This window comes from Lissotriton helveticus, chromosome 6 (genome assembly GCF_964261635.1).
Source record: "Lissotriton helveticus chromosome 6, aLisHel1.1, whole genome shotgun sequence".
NCBI classification, from domain to species: Eukaryota; Metazoa; Chordata; class Amphibia; order Caudata; family Salamandridae; genus Lissotriton; species Lissotriton helveticus.
This window is the reverse complement of record NC_136067.1, coordinates 1915669470-1915692361: the sequence shown is the minus strand read 5'-3', so window position 1 is coordinate 1915692361 and position 22892 is coordinate 1915669470. Positions and strand designations below refer to the sequence as shown.

Sequence of the window (22892 nt, the reverse complement as noted above, 5' to 3'; positions counted from 1 at the left end):
AGCTACCCCTGAGTGAAACAATGTTTAATTTGAGCTGGTGTTGCCCCATGGGGACCACTGGCACTCATTTCTGAGGACTGGTACTTATATTTCCTCATCAGATATTGACCGAGAGCAAGAGAGGGAAAAACAAATATAAAAGGAATAACAAAAAAAGGGGGAAAACGGAGGAAGAAAAAGATGGAAAACCTGTCACAAAGGAAGAAACCTAGGACCTGCAAGAGAGAGGTAAAGGGGCAGGTTGTGTCTAGTACTGAATTAAAGAGGCATGAAGTGGAGTCAAGACTACGCAATCGATGCACTGATATTTAATAGCACTGACTGCAGGCTTCTGAGCAGAGTTTTGGACACTGGCACTCAATCTCTTTCAAGTTAAGCACCTAAGTGGAAGAATATACTAGAAACAGATAAGAAAAAATGAATGGATAGTAACGTCAGGTTATGAGCGAGATCAAGGCCTGTGAATGATGAGGGTATGAGAAGGGTGTAAGAAGGAAAGCTGGATTTCAGAGAAGACAGTGTGTGAGTGTCAGTGGAAGGTTTTAGTGAGAGGTAAGTGCCAGATGTAGGTGAAAGAGTGTGCCAGATGTAGGTGTAAGAGTGGTATACAGGAGGAGCTTAGAGAGAAGGATGTTAGAAGAAGGTGAGAACTGAGGATGAAAAAGGAAGTTGTAAGAAAGTTATGTGGGTGGCAAGATAGGAGTCAAAAGAAGGGTGGTGTGTGGGTGCACTGACAGAGGAAAGCATGTTGGAGCGAGAGAGCAGGGTGTCAGAAGACAGAGAGAGCAGGGGCATGTGAAAACAGCTTTAAATACGAGGGTGGGCAGAGGGTATGTGAGCTGGAGAAAGGGCATGAGGCCGAGAAAGCCTAGAATGTGGGAATCCTAAGTGTCTGAGAAAGGAGCGTGAGTAATTGCGAGAGAGAGAGAATGGGCATGAGAGGATGCTGTGTGAGAGAGGAGAGGAGCAGTTTTGGACAAGGACATCGTAAGTGGACACCTAAGGGTCCTCCAGAAGTGGATTTCTTAAAATCAATATAATCTGCAAATGTGGCACCAATCTAAGATGGAGGGACTTGAATGTATGTCGTTTCACATAGGCTGGCAAACAGTGCTGCATCCTCCCTAGGAGACGGCGAGGGTGGTAGAAGTAATGCAGAAGTGGAAGTAATAATGGAGGGGGTTGAGAGACACAAGAGAGTGAGATTTGAGAGGGAGAATGAAAGTGTAGGAATAAGGTAGCAGTGTAGGAGATAAGGGTGAGGGAGGTGCAAGACAGAAAAGTGTGTCAAGGGGAGGGTAGGAGTTAAGGATGAAAGGAGAATAATGTGAAAGTAGTAATTGATATGGGGAAAGGAGAACAGAATAGGTGAGCATATAAGCGAGAGGGAGAGTGGAAAAGAGAGCAAAAGAGAAACAGAGCGATTTTGTCCTGGAACGGCCATGCCAGACAAGGATTTCTCCTTATCTCTCATTTAAGACTGTGAGAGGTAAGGTCTCTATAAAGGTATAACAGGGCTCCAACTTTGAAAAATCTGCATCTGTCTGCCTCTCAACACCCAAATAGTTGGGGCTGCTGCATGTCTAGGTACATTGACCTGTATGTGGGTCCCAGTCCAGTTGACCAATGATGTCATCCTAAGTCAGGGGTGAGCTAATATGACAAAACTGTCTGTGAAAATGGCTACCGACTTTCAAAGATATGGAATAAGCAGATGGGTTAAATGGTCTTTGCCATATCCAATTGTTCTGTAAGTTCTACTTTTCTGGCACTCGAGTCTTTTCCATTTCTTTTCTTGCTACGGTTTCAATCACGTTGACACTACCCCTTTATCAGCATCTTACTTGTTTCTGGCATGATCTCCTACCACTTTTATCACTAATGACCTCTTACTTTTCTCCTCTGTCACCTTCCCTCCACAGTACCATCTTTGTTCTGGTTGTAAAAACTCTGCTAGTACATTCGTATTGACTTCAATTGTTGACCGATATAATGCCAAAACTTCCACCGCAAGTCTCAATATCACAGCGAAGGAGCACTCTCTTATGTTGGTGGTCCATGGGGAGAACACAACTCAGTATCCAGGAAGCATCAAAGCCACACACCAGAGGGGGACCGTATGGAGATCTCACAACATTCCCTACAAGGCTTAAACTCTTTAGCCTTAGGAAGGGACATAGGGACCGATTACGATAGCAGGCGTACTCAAGTCCGCCCGCCATCGTAGCGGGTTCAGGACCGCCCGCCTCAAATGCGGCGGTCCCGCACCCCTAATTATGATGCGACCGCCACCGCAAGTTTTTAGAAGAATTGTGAATAACTTATAATCAAAGGAATCGATCGCCCTCTTCAGTACGTCATTGTTAGCAATCGTGCTCAGGAAACCTGGAAAGAACATATAGGCCGAAACACATCTACTATTCTAGTGGAGGTCATATAAGACTGCTTACAAATGGACTCTTATCAGCCAAATAATCATCAAAAAGGAAGAATCCTTCCCACCAGCAATCAGTACACAGTTAAAATATGTATGTTGAGTGCTTTTGTATATACATGTACAAGCACACTAAGAGACTTAATATGCTAAGTATGCTTATACATTTTGTAAAACAAATGTCATATGAAATTTTAAAGAAAATAATGTACTGCATCAAACTATGTCACATTCTACATTTCCTGTCATAGTGCAATGTTGGTGCTAAAATAAATCATGTAATGCATATATAAGAAGGTATATAGCAAATAGGTAATTGATTTGGCCAGCTGGTATACGTATAGGTGAATGCTCCCTAACTAAGAACACTTCTGTTTTAAGAACTCCTGCTGCTGAAAGCTGTTCTGTACCCATTTTGCCTAAAAAAGTTTGAACTCCTGTTTGCCATGAAATGCCTGTATTGTGTATTGATAAAAGTGTGATATTACCCTTTTCATTCTTGAAATGGCAACACATTTGCCTTTGTGAATACTTGTTTTAATGATTGATTAGAGGAGTTCTCACAAAACATGTGAACAAAATTTGCATTTGCATGCATAAGAAGGACCCAGAGTTTACCTTGAACTTTGTATAAAAATGCACATAACTACCAAGTGGCTCATGTGTGATACCCTCTGATGTCCTGGGATTTTAGCTTAAATCACAATGCATGTTATGTATTTTGATACTAGTATTAAAGTGGAAATGACAAGCACCAGAGTAAAAAAGGCTATTGGCTGAAAAGTCAGGAGTGGCTGTAGCTATCACACAAGACCTGGTGCCACGTGGCAACAGTATATAAAGTATAGTAGCAATAAATGTATTTGATGTATTTTTTCTCCTCCTACTGAGCTTTAATTTGTACATTTTATTTTGGACACATTCAATTTTGGTATGATTAATGATAGTCCCGGTGACTAACTCACAATGAGTCACAACCTCCACCTACGCCTATTGTCCCGGACCCTGTTCTAACCGGACTTCACGGTTCTAAAGGCTTATCAACTGTTGAACAGGCAATGGGGGCACACCCAAACTAAAACCGGTAGGCTGCAGAAGAGCACAGCGGGTCTGCTGCTTCACAAATAAAAGGGGCGATGCCAAACCTGCCTTGAGTAAGGGGTCAAGACTGATTTGCATATGGCTGGGTCCAAACTGGAAAGGCATGGTGAGCAAAAATACGATGGATTTAGGCCCAGATCTCTGTACTGGTGTGAATGTATGACATTGTTCAACATTCTGTCTATCAATTGTTCATTTTGCATTTGTCGTCCTGAGTGGGAAGGGTATGCCCAGACGTGGGTCGCATGCTATCCATGCCACTGGAGTCAAGCTATCCTGGCTGATGAGGGCTGAAACCCCAAAACCGGTTCTAGGATGCGTGTTTCCAGTCCAGGGAGGACCTGGCCTGGCAGTTCGGGCTGGACTGTTCCCATTGGGCGCAGGGTCAAGACTGATTTGCATATGGCTGGGTCCAAACTGGAAAGGCATGGTGAGCAAAACAACGATGGATTTAGGCCCAGGACCCTGTACTGGGGTGAATGTATGACATTGTTCTGCATTCTGTCCATCAATTGTCCTTTTTACATTTGAGTAAGGGGGATGGTGTCCCCTCTCTAAAATTGGTGAGTGGGCTTCATCCACTTGTTACCATCCCTCACCCGAGACCCTGATATTCTCTCTACTATATATTTCTTCTTAAAGGATTTCTAGTATTGCACTTTCCCATGTTCTTTTTATCTTTTTGGTTTTTCCTACGTTTTTCTTTGGCTTGTTCCACTTCTGGATCTTTCTCTTTTCTTTCAGAGTTGCAAAGTGTAAGCTTAAGAGTTGATATATGTGGTGGTAAGACAAAATATCGACCATAAAAACATCATGATACAATAATATGGAGGGAAAACCATCGCCCTTCAAAATATATTGACCGTATATATATTGTAAAACAGAACAATTGTGTGGTCCAAATGAAAAAAATAAAGTTACATTATTTTTAATAAAATGAATATATTAAAAAAATATATATATATAGCTAAATATACAAATACTAACTAATTAATGTAACAAATGTAGAAATACATAAGATTAGAAAAACATATTAACTACTTAATATAAATTGTTATATGAAATTATTTTAAAAATAAGTTCATTAATCACTTAAAAATAAATGTTAAATAAAAATACATAACAGAACAGTTTAACAACGAATAATGCCACTTAAAAATATAATATTTATTCTTTTTTATAAACTAATAAAATAGGAAAATATATTTTAAAAGTATTCATCATTATAAACAACATTTAAAATCTATAAGAAAAATGGATACTTTTAAAATACAAAAAATAAATTAATTGTAAAAAACAAATAAATAGAAAATAATTATTTTTAAAATTCTAATATGCTCAAAATAGCTCTAAGAAATTACCAGGATAAAGTAATACATAGGCCTCGGCAGAATTGCAATTACACTGGAGTAATCTGGAACATCTGTATTACTCTTTGACAGAGAATTACAGCTAATTACAAAATGTACTCCTACTAATGTAATTCATAGTGATTTGGGGAAACAATCCTACAGCGAGAGCACATTTAGCAAAATCGAGTGGCCACTTGTGCTCGCTGTTCGTGTTCTGCTGCATTTAGCAATTTTTCTTAGCACAAAATACATCCTTTCATCCATCTATCGAGCTTGAGCTACTGCTTCTGTTTTATTTAGTGCTGTTTCTTAGCACAAAATGCATTGTTGTATCCATTTTCATAAAGAGGTGGAATTCTTACGCTAAGAAACAGCATTAAACACAGAATTACCCTTCTCACATTATTCCTCATAATCTCTTGGAATTCTTAAGTAATTCCGCATGATTATGCTACACAGAATTACGAGAATTACACCCACCCCTAATAATATGGAGTAACCTAACTTCAATTCATAATTGGTTAAATGATGTTAAATGATGAGAAAACAATTTCAGTACAGTTTTCTAACTACAATTCTACACATATTGGGCAAATTAATACATTATGGGTGGGAGGAACTTTACTAATCCAGCTTCATTCTAAAAACACTTATGAAAGTGCATACCTTAGAGGAATCAGTTTCACTCTTCAAATTCCAATCTAGCAAACACTGTAAAAAATGCTGACATAGGGCAGGTCACATTTATTATTCCAACTCCAATCTAGTCAAGTGTACATAGTGAACTGGGTGAAGTATATGTATTGGGAGGTGGGGGGTGGAGGGGGTAAATTTACTAATCTAACTCCATTGGTGAAAGTGCCTATATCTGGGTTCAATAGGTGTTTAGTAACCCACCTTCAGTCTAACAAACATGGGGGAATGGACATTCATTGGAATGGAGGTGGTTGAGGTGCATATTTATTATTCTAACTAGATGGGCGAAAAGCTCATACACAGGGTCGGGGGATCCAAATACAAAACACACAAATAAAAATATAAATAGCAAGTTGAAAAATACTAAATATATCTAACATTTAATACTTTAAAATAAATATTAAATCTATTAAAAATAACAACTTGATCAGAATTGTAAAAAATAGACTTAATTTATTGTTTGTTAATTATTTGAATAAACACATAATTCAAGTAAACACTATCCATTAACCACCCCAACATTAAAGAAAAAATGAAATCTGACAAATCTGACAAGGTCAAAATAATTCAATAAACAATTTAAAATGTAGTAACATGCACACAAAATAACAAATACACTACCCACACTATCCCCCTAGAGCCAGACAAAACTTACACATTACTACAATATTATTTACAAATAATTACAATTACATTTTAGAGTAACATAAATAATGACATTATTATTATTATTAGTTGGAGTTTTGTATAGCGCGTGGTTACCCTAGGACATAACACAATACAGTACAACAAAATAACCTAATAAAAACAAATTACAGTAAACTATCATTTAAACATCGATATTATTATTTTAAAAAAGAACAATATATTCACCTACCATAATTATGTCTAATATATGTTTATACTAAAGTATACAAAAAGTGATGGATGGAATGCTTAAATTAATCTCAGCCACTGGTAGTTACTCAGGGAAGCATCCCAGTCCATCGTTATTTTGAACACCATGTCACCTCAGTTCTTGAATCTGCTCCAAAGGGAACAGTCCAGAACGAACTGCCAAGCTAGATCCTTCATGAACTGGAACACAAGCAACCCAGAACCAGTTTCCGCCTTATTATGGGATCATCAGCCAGGTATAGCTTGGTTCTAGTGACACAGATTGCACACATTTTAAAATCAATACAGTACAGCATTCAAATTAGTTGTGCAGCGTTGAGAAAGGAAAAACAAAACATAGAACCTTAACTATTAAGACTGGCCTCCGGCTGGTGTCATCTCTTGAGTTGGCATTCAAACTGACATGAACCTTGTATTTTCTGCTTAAGTATCTCAATTGCATTTCATACATTCACGCGCCTTTTTGTGCACATATTTTTCGCAAACGTGTGATTCTTTGAGTATTCATTGTTGCACATGGTCAACATATACATTTTCCATTATTATAGGCTGATAGTGCATCAAATATTCTTGTATATGCATTAAAGTAATGTTTAATGTGAGACAGAATTTAGTGAATACGCACTAGATTTCAAATGCTAATTCTTTATTTTACAACATTAATCAGAACAGGTCTTTCCATAATATCCAAAAATTGTATATAAGCCTGGTATAGACATTTTTGACAGAAAGGCATCTTCAGCTTCCTAGGAGCTTTATGCGAGCTGTGCTGAAAACATCCTTAGCAAAGGCCACCAGTTCCTCTACCAGGTCTTTAGCAGTACAGGAGAAAGGCATAACAGAAGCTGAGAGCGACCTTCACAAACTAACAACAATTCTGTTCAGCTAAAACATGTTAAGAAAGTCTCACTTTGGCCAGAAGGGAGGGGTTGATTACCAAAAACTAGTATCATGATTTTATGCATTGAAATATTGAAATACCTATCATCAGAATGTTGCAATTTTTTTTAATATTTAATTTCCACTGTTGCGTTTACTTTTATAAGTACTTCTATTTATACAATCTGTACTAGATTAAGGTATTATTCTTTTCTAATAAAATCTCTTTAGTAGTGTGAATATCTTTGTGATCTGGATAACACACAACAACAACAAAGTTTTTAGCAAATATTTATAATTTTGCTATTATATAATATATGCCCAGAGTTTAGTATACATTGAGCACAGATTCTGAGTTCAGCGCATGAGCTAACTCTGAGCACCGTTGAGTTTTAGAAGAGGTTTGTAAGCTAAAATCTTACCTTGCCATCCTTTTGGCCATCAGGAGCTGCAGGTGATCTGAAGGTTACAACGGATTCACAAACTAGGAATTAGAATCATAAATCTTGCTATGGAAAATACACTGTAGGGCCATGGAGGTGCAGGGTGGGCAGATTTCACCTGTAAAGGACACCAGTAATATCAGGGTTCCTGCAAAGCATGGACTTGAAAGTCCATGCCATGCAGGTACCTCTGTGCATGCACACAGGGGTGCACATCTTATGCCCTCTTGTGTGCATCCACATAGGTTTGAAGCACAGGGAGGCCCTGTAGGACCCCCTTTGTCCCCTCTCTGCCAGACTTTTTGTGGCAGAGAGGAAACTTGTAATATGCTTAGCGGGACCGTGGCTATTCTGCTAAGCATATTGCAGCCTCTGACCGCCGCTCCTATGCCAGGGAATGGTGGTTCCCTGGTGGAGATGGCAGTCCCAGGGCCGCCCGACTGTCCAAGTTGTAATTCGGGGGTGGAACTTCCACTGTTGCGGTGGCTTGATCCGCCACCGCCGTGCCATCACAAGTCTGTCGGTCCTTGGACCGCCTGCCTCGTAATTGGGCCCTTAGGACCAAAAAACATTTCATAACTTCAAAATGATCAACCCACATCTAATAGAGCCAGAGACTCTATTAAGGACACAGTCCACAAAGAATAAAAGTATATTCAGACCAGCTGCTGATGTATTGACAGAGGGCCAGAACATTTTCTCCCTAACCTTCCTCCAGTTGGTAATGTTATTGAAGCAAATACCTTTATTTTACTTTATGCAATTGAAATTATGGATTTTAAATATTGAAACTTTCTGCATAAATTGGATTGGAAAGTATTTAGTTAAAATTTGTACTGTAAATACCCCCGCGCCTTTTGAAGCCTTACGCTTAGAAATGGGGATCCTGAGCACTTACGTTAAGGGGCTGGCTGCTGTCCTCCATTGGGGCCACAGGCTTTGGCGTAGCAAAAATTATTATTTTAGAAGTCGGCTTAGCAGCATGCGGCCAAGGTAGGACCGTCAACTCCTTGCCTAAGAATTTTAACAAAGCACTACAGCACTTTATTCTGAAAAGTGTTGAGCTTACGGCAATGTCTAGTTTTACTCTTAAGAACTTAAAAAACCATTAGGATTACCTCAAGGAATGAAGATATGCTCTGACGCAGGGAAAAAAGAAGTATAGAAATAATAGTATCTACATGCTCTGGGGCCTATCCTCAACCATTTTTAAAGTGGAACTCGTAGCATAGCATTCATCGATTTTTTTTAATTGTTTCAATTGAATATGTGGCATAAAATTCTATTAGAAGAGCATGGTTAGGTGTGTCCCACAACTTAGAGTATGCAATCTCTGCGGAGTCACCAGAAAAACTTTAGCGCATGTCCTTTTTTGTGTGCCCCACATTGTACTATAATTGTTGTTGAAACTACTGTTTTTGAAATACGGAGTGCGCTTATCAAAAGATGGCATACCTTTTTTATTTAATTCTGTCAATGAGATGATGTGGTGTACAATTTTTAGCTTTAAATTCTTTTTCCTAGATATACATTGATTAGGTAAAACTGTGTTTCATGTAACTGTAATTTTATATTTTGTGTAAAGTGGATCTCATTGTAGATCTGTACCTTAGTAATACAAATTGAAAAACAAATAGAAGCATAGAAGATAAATCGTCACTTTTGCCATGAGGTTGTGCTGAAGCTCTGGAGGTCTTGGAAGTTCAAAAATGAGTCTCAACTTTTTAGAATTTCTGGGACAGCTCCTCTTAGTTTCTTATAAAGCGCCAAGGACCTCAGGAACAGCGCTTAAGGGACATGACACACTCCAGCAGAGGCCACCAGTAGGGCCCACTCTAAGTCCAGTTGTTATTGGTCACTTTAGGAAAAAGGGCTTCTGCACCTGGTTGAGTTCCTGTAGCACACATCCAACTGACCCCTGGAGTCCACACCTTATCCCTTCCTACAAGTGGGAGAAGGCCCACCCCTGACCATCCCCACATATGTCAAGGACAGTAGATCAAATCCTTGTCTGTTCTTCTACAGGACAAAATGTGTTCTCATGAGCTGTGAGTGTGATGCTACTTTCGTAGTATTTACAAGCCAGTGGGTGGGGATGACTCTTGGACAGCTCTAAACAATGTGGACAAAGTTCCCATGGTCAAATCTTTCCACTTTTGCAACACACCCTATTTCACTTTCTACGAGCTATCCCATAGTGCACTATTCTAAGAAAAGTAAAAGATTGCGCAACCTTTCTACCCTCAGAGGTGGCATATGTGCCAGCCACAGGTGTGTTAAGGGAAATGAGTAGTCCCCTCCTCCTCAGTTACACCAAACTGATCTGGGACCAGCTCACCCTACCACTGGGCTGGTGCCAACTTGGCTACAGAAAGTCCAGGAAACAAAAAGGCTTATTTTCCCTAGGTCTCTATTTATGATCAAGTATAAACGGGACGGTCTCGCCCTAGTCTCTTTCAAGTTATGAAGGCCCTGACCCCTTCCCAGCTGCCCTTTGTGAGCCAATATGTGTCACATACTTCCCACCTAATCTTCCCGGAAAAAGGCCGAAGAGTTGCTACTGCTCTGGAAGGATGCTCACATCTCTTTAAGGGATGCACTGACTGACTGCCTCTGGCATTCTAATGCTAATTAGCCGAATGGAGCTTCAGACAGGCCTAGTATACATTTTTATAAGTCACCGCTACTGAATTATTATTTAAAATCCAACTTCACCGTTGAATTGGATTTTTAATAAAGTTTAAAAACAGTGCTTCAAGTATTCCTGTAGTTTTTCCCAAAGCAAAGTTAGCAGAGTTATAATTTTATTCTAAACTTTAGGGTTGCTCATAGAACAGCTTTAGACATCCACCTTGAATATAGACATTGGGGTACATTGGGTATATGCCAACAGTAACTTCTTCCATATACACCTTGACTACTAGGTACCCAATCTTGTGGGCCACAAGGCCTACCTGGGAGTCATTTATTTACTATTTAAAAGTTGGTTTTTTTCCTCTCAAAAAGTGTAATTTTAAGAGATGTGCCTGCAGTTTTAAAAGCTGCAGGAGGCAGGATACACAGGTAGGCAGAAAGCAAAGTGTTCTTAGTTCAACTAGTGGATGGCACAATATGTGCTGCCGTTCACAGATGACATTCAACTTTTCCATGGCATTAGTGTATTTTATTACACCAGATACTATGGCCTTACTGCAAATTTAAGTAGGCCGTATAGGAGTTAACCAATTTTACCATGATATAAGGGTCAGAGCATATATACTGGGGCCTGGCCAGTGGTGTCCCAGTGTGCAGAGTTAAAAAATCAGCAACACCAGCCAGCAAAAGCAAATAAGTAATGACCATACAAAAAGAGACACCTTCTCACAAATGTATTTCTAAATTAGATTCCCTTTTTGCCAATTGAAAATTAAAGATTAATATTATCTGAAGTCATCCGGGTCTCAAAAAGCCTAATCGACAAAATGATATATACTCCCAGGTACATACCTAAAGTCCATTTATCACCAGACAAGGATTACTCTGTATCCATATGTTAAAATAATATAAACTGGTTATCAATATTTCACACCTCATAGTTACGGCTTTATGGCATGCAGTGTATGAGGCAGTCCCCATCTTTCAAGAAACTGGTTGGATGTGAGGGGTGTCATTTTCAGACTGGAATACAGTGGTGGCAACCTTTTGCGATACCCCAGGCAACTGCAGAGCTTAAAATCCATATGGCTGAATTAAAACGTCTATGGGAACTCTAGGTGCAGATTGGATTTCTTACATTGTAGCAATTCTAATAAACAAAAGTGCCTCCCTGTGTGTACTCCTGCTTTAGTCAATGTTTAATCACTTACTACTTTGACTTAGAGACAAATGGTGTACATTAAAGCACTGTTACATGAGGAAGCATTCCAGCATCCGAAAAGGAGGTTTCGAACTGTGACTTACAATTCAGTCTTAGGTAAGCAAATGATTGAAGATTCTGAGACTACATAATATTTTGTTTCCAAATTGGCACTTTCAGAGAAGTCTTTAAACAGCAGTTTGCCAGCTGGTTTTTATTACTGTTATTTGTTGGTATCCACTATGGTATTACATTTTGGGGCACTTATTGTGGGAATACAGGTGATCTCTGCAGTTTGCACCAACTTCTGAATACTATGTTAGATTTATCTCAAGAACTAGAAAGATTTTCGTGCCTCCTGGAGACAATAAAGAGCCCTGCGGCTTCCGATCCATGGGAAGACACTCTCTGCCCTTTCCTCCAGGAGGTGTCTCCCCACCTTTTCCTGTCACCTGCATCACCACGTTGAGAACGCAGAGAGCACCTTGTACCACCCTACCACCACCAGACGAGACCAGAACTCCATTTCCCAGCAGTCCCAGAGGTGGGGCCAGCTGGTTGAGCAGACTTTTGTACCTCCTGGTGCCAATAAATATCCCTGCTGCTCCTGCTTCGTGGGAAGCCGCTCTCCACTCTCATCTCCAGGAGGTGTCTCCCCTCCTGTTCCTGCCACCTGCATCCCCGCGCTGAGACCGCAGAGAGCACCTTGTAACTCCTCTCACCACTGGAAGAGATCAGGACTCCATTTCCCAGAAGCCCCGGTTGTGGGCCAGCAGGTTGAGCAGATTTCCGTGCCTCCCGGTGCTAATACAGGTCCCAGCGGCTCCCACTTCATGGAAAGCTTGTGGGCGGTGCCCAGGCAAGAGCTCGGAGGAGGCTGGGCCACCCCTCTTTTGCCTGACACTCCGGCTCAAGGTACTGTGTCACCGTGCTGCCTGCTGTCTCTGCGCTGTCTGCTGACCCTATGCAGACTGCCGTCCCTATGCCTGCGCTGCCTGCTGTCCCTGCGCTGCCTGCTGTCCCTGTTCCTGCGCTGCTGCTGTCCCTGACCTGGCGCTGCCTGCAGTCCCTGCATTTCCTGCTGTCCCCGCCACTGCACTGCCTGCTGTCCCCACGCTGCCCCCTGCCCCTGTGCTGCCAGCTCACCCTGTGCTGCTCGCTGTCCCTGCACCACCAAGGAACTCCTGGAACTGGACCCCAGATGCCGAAACAACAGCTCGTCTCCTTCTCCCCACGTTCCACCTTAAGGACTCTTCACCTGCCGACACTGCCACTTCTCCTGCAACACAACCTACAAAAGATCCTGCACCACTACTGCAGATAATACCAAAAACACCTCACAACCGATCCACTGCATCCTACTCAATGCCCGCTCACTCTGCAAACACGCCACGGAAATTCGGGAAACAATGACAATCCTCTCCACAGACGTTGTGTTCATCACCTTAATGTAGCTCAACTCCTCCTCAAACCCCGACATCACCACCGTCACTCCCAAAGGCTACAAGATGATACACCGAGACCGCATCAACAAACAAGGCGGAGGCATCGCAATGATCTTCAAGGAAACCATCAGATGCACCATCATCATTGATGACCCCACACCTCTCATGCAACACCTCAACTTCCTGCTACAAAATGACGCAGAACCACGATAAGAGGCACCTTTGCCTACATACCCCCAGGATCCCAAGCAACATTCTTCGATTTCATCCCCAACCTCATCACCCCCCTCACCACAATGTCCCACTCGGTGAACTCAACTTTCACATCGATCACCCCAACGAAAGCATCTCCATCACCCTCCTGGAGAATCTGAACAACATCGGCCAAGTCCAACTGGTCAAGGAACCCACGCACAAAGCTGGACAAACACTCAACCCCATTTTCAACTCGTGTGACAGAATCAATTCAGCCACACCACAGAACTCACCTGAACCACACCCTTGTACACTTCGCCATCACCGGCGCCCAGCACACCATCACCAGGTACCTGGTCTCCCCCCACTGCAGCTGGAGCAAGGTCACCAAAACTCAGTGGTCAGGGGCCCTGACCACTTCCCAATCAGAGAACTCAACAGACCTAAACAACACCGCCCAGAACTCCACCACCTAGATCATCGACAGCACCGACAAAGTCGCACCTCTGAAACCTATTAAATAAAACAAGTCCTCCAAATAGGCCTGCTGGTACACCACACTCAGGACCACTAAGCACAACTGCCATCAACTTGAGAACAGATGGCGCACTACAAAGAACCCCGCAGACAGAGCAGCTTACAAAACCGCCCTCAGCAACTATCACTAGAACATCAAAGAAGCCAAGTAAGCAGGCATCACCACCCACATCAACTCCATGGCCAACCACACAAAATATTCAACAAATTCTCCAGCCCAATAGCCATACAGAACACCATCCACTCCTCCCAAGAACTCCTCGACACCCTCTCCGACTACTTCCTGAGCAAGATCACCAAAATCTACAACAACTTCATCCTCCAACCTGCCATCCTCAACACCAATGGCCTCTACAGACCAGCGATCATCAGCCAAACCATTACCAACTGGTCTATGTTCTGACCACCTCAGCCATCATCTCTTCAATCCACTCTGGGGCACCCACGGACCCCTACCCCCCACCTCCACTACAACCTTGCAAGGATCCCTATCAGCACATAATTCACCAGCATCCTCAACACCTCCATGTCCACAGCAACCTTCCCGGACAGATGGAAACATGCAGACATCAGACCCCTCCTGATGAAAGCCTCCACCGACCCCGATGATCTCAATAATTCCTGGCCGATCTCCCTGCTCCCCTACCCAGCCAAAGTACTTGGGCAAGTTCTGATCATCAGGTAAACACCTCCTCTTAGGGCCACAGCTGATGGCCTGCAGAACCCGGACCTACACCCACACCGACCGACCATGCACCCAATCTTGGCATCATTCTCAACAGCCAACTGACCATGAAACAAGTCAAAGCAGACCCTTGTCACCAGAAGCCTCGACTACCGCAAGGCCCTCTACGCCAGCATCTACACCCAGCTCCTCAGAAAATTCCAGGCCCTACAGAATGCTGCAGACAGACTCATCCTGGACCTCCCCAAATGTACACACATCTTCCCCCACCTGAGAGACCTCCACTGGCTACCCATCCAGAAGAGATGCCAGTTCAAGATCCTCACGCAGGCCTACAAAGCCCTCCACGACCTAGGCCCTGCCTATGTCAACCACCGACTGAACTGCCATGATCCTTCTAGACACCTGAGCTCCTCTTCATTTGTCCTTGCACACACCGCCCACATCTGTCACAGCAGTGGCCGCTCCTTCTCCTACATCACTGCCAAGACCTGGAACGACATTCCCCTCCAGCTACGTGCAGCCCCCTTGCTGGCAGACTTCAGAATGAGACTAAAGATCTGGCTCTTCGACAGATACAAAAAGCCCAGATACTCTTAGGGTGGCAGTGTTGTGCTTTATAAATGCTGATTGATTGATTGCCTCGAAGATTAAGACAAGTCAAACGCAAACTTTAAAACACAATAGCGAAATATGAAGTAAATCATACTACAAAATTTAATTTATAATGAATCCATATAAAGATAATATTTACTAATGTCAGCCTGTATTGCTATGGCTTTACAAAGGAAGAACTTAATACATTATTTTGCTGCCGTCTATTAAATTAATCCATTTATGAGTTGGCAACTCAACTACATAAATAAAGAGTGACTACAGCCTCTCTAGGCAACTTACAAACTTTGAAAGAACGTGTAGTGTCTTCGCATTCAACATGACTTGCATTCTATTTAAACAACAACATTAAAGTGGAATAATTAACTAAAAGAATAATCGATATTGTTTTAATGGCTTTCAAATGATGAGTGATTATAGACAAAGCTGTCATAAACTGGATGTGGATTTTGAATTTAGACCACTTAAAGTGCATCCTTGAAGCCAGACACTAGATGCATGGTGCACACAAAAACCAGATGAGACACTACTGAAAATTAGCTGTTGCTTCTTCAAGATATTCACCTGTCTATTTGAAACAGTTTGATACACAGTAATAGTTTTAATATAACATTCAGTTATTTGCTTACTTGGAAAATCCTGTGGCCGACAGACTCACTTGATCCATATATGCTGCCAACACCTTGAATAAAATAAGAAATGAAACGACTTGTTTATCAACTTATACATCTTGGCTCAAGAAAATCCAACGATGAATAATTAAGGGTTAACTCACAAGTATGTTGGTAGTTTGTGTAAATTACTCCTGATTTAATCATGAATATCAACAAGAAAACTCACACTTATTTGTGGAAAAAAAGATTTGGGAATTGTGCTCTGATATGGGATTTTTCTACTACGACAAGTCTATTTTCTTCTCATCCTGTAATAAATATTTTAAAATTGTCTTGGATATGATAATCGCCATTTGCAGAATCTCACTAGCCATGTAACTTCCTCTGTTATAATAATCTCTCTTTAAGGGAGCATGACATATCTCCCCACTGAGTTCAAGGATGTTTTTTAATATTAAACATAAAAGATCATTTGAATCAAAAATATAAGCTCTCAGGACAGTATAACACAGATTTAGGAAAAGGAAAACTCATGTAGACAGTGTAAACAAATTCCTGTTTCTGCTGGCTGTCCTCTGACTTCAGCTCTACAGGGGTTCTCTAAGAAACTGGGGGCCAGGCCCATTGCAGCCATAATGAAAATTTATAAGGCTAAATGTATTTCGGTTGCATCTTATGGCAGCTCAATTTGGGGCTACAGGGGCCTAGACTCCCTACAGACCATGGAAAATAAATTTTTCAGATCTGTTCTTGGTGTCCCACAGTCAACTGCATCCTACACTGTACACTTGGAACTTGGGGAAGGCTACATCACAGACTTGATTAAAACAGCACCTCTTGTAGCTTGGCTGAGGATGTGGCTTAATAAAGAAATTCCCCTAAATTATATCATTATGAAAGATTGTCTCTGTTTGGATAAAGCCAACAACATTAAGTGGTTGACTTACATCAAGGAAAATGTTGCCAAGTTGGGGAGGCCAGAGTTATATTCAGTAACAGAGTCCATAACACCCCAAGACATTGCATTAACAAAGCGTGCAATGAGAGAGCTTTTATCCCTGGAAAGAGAAGAGAGTGAGATGAAAAAAACAAGTGTTAGGGCCAGCTTAATACTATCTATCCCTGACAGCCCAGAAAGCTACCTGAACATGGTGACCCATCCGTACCACAGGTTTATTTTAACTCGGTTTCGTTTTAACTTGATACATTTTAATCTTGGTTTTTACCCTGTATGGAGTACTCCAGAAAAGGCCTTACCATGTTCCTGTGACCACTTCTCCGAACAAAATAATATGCACCTAGTGATGTTCTGTGGGCATTACGAGGAGGCAAGGAGGAAGTTTCTTGTGCCTATTTTAAAAGAGGCTGGATTTATTCAAGTTAAACATGCTCTTATTTATTTACAGCTTATGCAGACTCCAAGGACTATGTTTCATGTGGCAAGTTTCCTAGTGAGTGCTATCAGGAGCAGGAATATTAGGTTAAAAAATCATAATGATCCTCCTTCAATAGCATAAACTCAGTATATAAAAGGCACTTTGTGAATACAATGGGTTTGTTTCAGGGACTCCTCTGGTTTTAGATTTGACCTTATCTTGAGGCTATCAGTACTGCATATGTTGCATTATATGTATGAATTTTTGTATGACTTTTATCTTTCTTGTATGTATTTTAACCATGTATTTATTGTATATGTATAGCCATTGTCTTTATATGATATTAAGTTATCGCAATAAAGTATTTTGACTAACTGACTGGGTTTCATCTTTGCATCCTCTCTTTCATTTTTATCTTGAATGTCTGGGTGATCTGTTTCTAAAAAATGTTATCATCAATTTGTCTATAACACTCTTGGTCTATTTGAAAGTCTGCTTGGTTACAGACATGTTGCTCTTACCCAGGAAAAAGTCTGTCTTGGATGACAAAACAGCAGCATGTGAACCTCAATCCACGGTGAATTTAATATGTTCCTGGTGTGGAAGAGTAACTGCATGGCATGTGATAGATCACATGACAACAACACTGCATTCACAACATTTACCTACCACCACTACTTGATAAGGTAAAGGATATATTTACTGCTTTTACTTCCACTAATACCTCCTAAACCTTGTACAGGTGAAGATAAGAACAATATTTATATACGCACCTTTCAATGTAGTGATTTTAGGCAATTTTATAAATTGTTTGTTGATTTTATATCGTGCAAACTTGCCCTGGAGGAAACAGACCAATTTACAATAGAACTGAAACATAACAATCACAATGAGGATAGCATAGAGTTGCAACCTTGGGGAAATGAAAGGCAAGAAATCAGGAGTAAATGGGAGGAAAATGTACTTACGTACAGATCTTCAACAGTCAATGCAGGGTATATTTGAGATATAACCTCAAATTAAAGCATACATAGAGAGCGAGTGGAGGCAAGAGGAATTAGACAAAGTGTCTTTCACTGAGAAGAGTTTTGAGATCTTTTTCGAAGACATCAAGGCATGTGGTCAAGTGGCGAATCAGAGAGAAGTAGTTCAAATTCTTGTGGTGCTTCCAGAGAAGGATTGGTTTATAAATCACTCTCAATTGAAGGGGGGAGGGTTCAAGGAGAAGAGATTGAGAATTTCTTGACCTTCCATTGGCTACCAAAATTTTTAGTTCCTCAGTTAGGTACGACATTGTAGATGGGTGCAGTGCGCATTTAAATTGGGCTCTCGCCACTAAAGGAAGCCACTGTATAGTTTGCAGGATAGGGTGATGTGGTAAAATTTATTGCGAGATAAAATAAAGGAGGACCCCGCACAGGCTTATAGGGGACTGGGGGGAAGAGAGTTCTTTTAAAGAAACATAAAGGCGTCCCCACTGGGAATGGACAGATATAGGGTGTCCAATTACAAGAGTAATCACTCGAGCGGAAACTATTTATCTACAACACAGCATGCCATCAATTGGATGTTAGAGTTACCATTCTAGGATGATATGTTCTAGAGAGAAGAGAGATGTATGTTAAATCTGTACCAAAAAAGAATGGTAACTCTATGTTTTTAAATTCATTTAGAATCAGTCCTGAGGAAGGTCCACCATCAAAAATACCGAAACGCCGCGTCGACTGTTTTGATTCTTTGTGTTTAAAAAAAAAAAAAAATTTAAAATGTTTGATCATGTGTTTTTAATATTATTGTAACAATGTGAAATTATTGTGATAGAATAAAGTGTAACAGATTTTTACAAAACGTATAGTGTGGAAAATACATCTCTCTTTCTTGAATTTCTGCATGTTTTTTGATAAATGTATTCTTTAGCTTCCTAAAAATTTAAATTTTAATTTTGAATTTTGTGTCATACTATTGCAAGAAATGTGAATTTGTTTAGGGGTATCAAGTTTAATTCTGAACCCCCCATAAGAAACCTAGGATATAGCATTGTACCTTTACCTTTCCCGCCCAATTGATGGCATGCTGTGTTGTAGATAAATAGTTTCCGCTCGAGTGATTACTCTTGTAATTGGACACCCTATATCTGTCCATTCCCAGTGGGGACGCCTTTATGTTTCTGTAAAATTTATTGCGACTGGTCACAAAGGGGCTTCAGCATATAGAAGTGCTCGGAGAAGGCATAAAATAACTTTAGGGATGCCTGGGAGGATTGGGATCCTTTAGTCAAGTCTGGAAAGAAGCACCACCAGAACAGCTAATTTTAGGTCCAGTTCAGGGGTGACTTGCCAGACCCCCCTCACCGACCTTAGCTGGAACTGGGCTCTCTTGGCCATGGCTGTGATGTGACTAGAGGATGAGATGGTGTTGAGGGTGAAAACAAGAGATATAGCGTTCTGAACAGTGGCAGGGTGTCCCTTCAAGGTGAGGAGGAGTTCCTTCAGTCATGAACAGAAGGATTTGTTTTTTTGGGAGACATAAGAAGAAATCTGTTTTGCATGGATTAGTTTGAGATAGAGTATTTTGACATCTAAAATTGAATTCTTGTCAAAGGTTCGGATGGGAAGGTGACATCATTCAGGGATATGTCCTGCTGGTTAATAATAGTATCATCAGAGTATAGGTGGAAGAGGATCCTAAAGTTCCTAAGTATCACGCAGAGGGGTTCGGGATACTGATTAAGAAGGTTTGGAGAGAGGATGACACCTTGGAGGACTCCTTGTCACAGGTTACCTGGCTTTGAACTGGGTTCCTGATTTGCACAATTTGAGAGCAGTAAGTGAGGTAGGAAATGAACTAGTTCAGGACTATTATTGTAGGTCAACGTCATTGACTACAATATGATTAAATATATCCCTGTTCAGATTTCGATAGACTGCATCGTGACTCTTGAATCCACTCCCATTATTAACAGCTGTATCAAATCCCCAGCAGCATCAAAGATAGCACAGATGCCAATGACATGTAAACAAGATAACAAACAAAACACCATTCCAACCCAGCTTCATAAAATCACTGAAGTCTACATCCATGAGGATAATTTCAAGACAACACTATAGGCTCTGGTGTTGTTGATATTGGATTTCGCTAATCCCACCAAGTTAGCCAAAGTACATTTTGTCCCCTCTTTGGTAATGCTGTAATGTGCAGTGTAGGCCATTCTGCCTTGGGAAGATATCATTATCATCACATCAATCTTATTTTAGTCACCCTGCATAATCCTTTAAATCTTGCACACAGACTCTTGCCACTATCTGTGGTGCACAAATTGAACATTTTGGGTGGCCTTACGATCAATGAGGATCTAGGTGATACCTCTGGGTCTGCCGGGTATTAAAAAGCAAAACTCTCTGGCACAATGTTTCCCCCACTGGTCCCTGAGAATCTAAACTACCCCCTTCTTGAGCGTCAGGACCTGTATTATATAATGGGAGTATCGTCCCTGTCTGCGCCACAACACTCCTTGAAACAGGGATGCCGGTCACAAACAATGGAATGGGTCCGGCATACCTGTCCACCAAATTTGTTCACTATAAACCCGCTTGCTTACTCAGGTCGAGCGAACAAGGACTTCTCTGTGTACCTAGAGCAAAGAAGGCCAGACACGGAAGTAAGGCCCTCTCAGTAGCAGGACAATCCCTTTGGAACAGTCTCCCTACTACTCTCAGGTTATGTGCAGAGCACCTTCCCTTCAGAAAACTGCTGAAAACGTTCCTATTCAATCATTAGACAGCTGCTACACTAGCTCTCCCCTGAAACCAATGTGGTAGAAGTCAAAAGCGCGGAGATACTCCCCTGGGAGTCGAAGCCAGCGCGATATAAACATGCAAATAAATTAAATAAATAAATAAAAACAGGGCAATGCACTCAATTACAATCAATGTTCTGCCTTAAGGGCATCTGCGAACTTGCAGCTGCCCTGGGGGGTTGCACATTAGTGAAAGACGAAGCAGATACTTCAAGTAGCCACTCTGTCTTTTCCTGCCCAGGCAGCACTTGCTTGCATTTCAAAAGGGGACAGAGATCTCCTGCAGGCAGATGCAGTGATAACTACATCTGCCTACAAAGAGATGTTTGGTGGTCCATAGGCCACTTTGGCCCCCACAAGGGGGGGTGCCCTCAGGGGGTGTACTGACAGTATGCCACCTCTTTGTGAAACACTATTAGTGTGCCTCCTGAAGGTCTCTGTCTCAGAGCCCACGTCCATACACGGTACAGTAAAAGAAGCAAGGTGAACCCCCCCCCAAAAATAGCACCAACGCTATATGTGCGCTGGTACAATCTGAATTACAGAAGCAGCTGCACAAGCATCTGCAACCACTTCTGTAATACCACAGTGCTCTGAGGGCATATTCCAGTTATATCCCTGGGGCACTGTTTGTAATATAGACCCTTGTGTATACTTCACAAATTACATTTATTGGAAGACCTAAAAAAGGTTCTGTGGCTGTGATATCTCTCCTCAGTGTACCCCTAAAGCCCCACCCTCAGGCTTTAGTCCAAAGTGGTTTGTTCTGCCCTGTTGGATTCCATTGCTGCAATTCAACTTTCTCCCATATGCTATTCTATGAGTACTGGTTTATGTCTTACCTTAAGATGTAGTGCCCCATGTATATCCTATAAATATGCTATATGTACATATTACCTTTCCTACTGTATCTAAATGCTTTGCCTAGTGACTTTTGTACAACCCAATAAAGCCCACAGCGGTCGCTTTGCAGTAAAGAAAACTACACATAACAAAATAAATTAAAGCAATGAAGGGACGTCAAGAATGAGCTCAAATAAACTATTTGTTGCAGGAATATGGGGGATATGTACAAATGTTTTGCGCTTCAGCAATCAGTCACAAACTGATTATGGGTCGCAAAATCAAGAAATCAGTGTAATAGTAATGCATTTGCAGCCTTAAATTTAGCATTGCAAATGATTAAGGATTCATTACTTCACTGATTCCAAATAGCAAATCGCAAATGTGAAATCTTTATTTGTGAAGCTCTTTTCTTATGTTAATTCCATTTGCAAATAGCAAATGGTCGCAAAAACACAATTTTGCACATCCACTTTACCACCACCTCAAATCAGGTGGCAATCATGCATCCTATATAAACAGCCTCAAAATGCATCAGATTTTTCCAAAATGACAGCTCTGTATGTCATGACTAGGAGAGTGAGGATTTTGGCTGGTTTACAGAGAAAGAGGAGAAGACAGGAAAGAATCTTCCGACTGAGAGCTACACTTTTTGAACAAACAGAGGAAGAGATATACAAAATGTACAGGCTAGTGCAGTTATCCTTGAGCTAATTGCTGATTTAAAGCCTCAGCTTGAGAGGCACACGATTTGCAGTAAGTTCATCCCGTTGGTGATACAAAATACACAGTACCACACTTTTATATTATGGAATAAATATGCTGCTGGGGAGTTACCTCCTTGATCTTTAGATATTCTCCATGCAATCAAGGGATTCTCTGTTTGTGTAGTGCAATTGGTATTAGATAGCATGTATTAGAGGGAGCACTGGGTTCAATTATAGGCCACCAAAGGGGTCATTCTGCGCTTCCATACCAACTTTGTGTCCCTTAGGGAGGGATCAGGATGGTCTCATGAACCATCTGGGTGACCCTACAAGGTACAATTGAAGAGGACAACATCTAAAGGAGAGGTGGTTATATTTGGTATGGTATAATGGAAGATGGAGCCTTGCAGTATTGTCTACTGCAGCAGGTCCAGGCTTCAAA

At 41.3% G+C, this 22892-nt stretch overlaps 1 protein-coding gene across 1 annotated transcript in view; it reads right to left on the bottom strand.

The window, feature by feature from the left end:
- LOC144762934 (xanthine dehydrogenase/oxidase-like) overlaps window positions 1-22892 on the bottom strand; it is a 575825-nt gene that overhangs the window by 101785 nt on the left and 451148 nt on the right. Inside the window, exon 31 of the mRNA XM_078648235.1 lies at window positions 15744-15796. Coding sequence (XP_078504361.1) covers window positions 15744-15796 — 53 coding nt within the window. The remainder of the gene's footprint in view (window positions 1-15743; window positions 15797-22892) is intronic.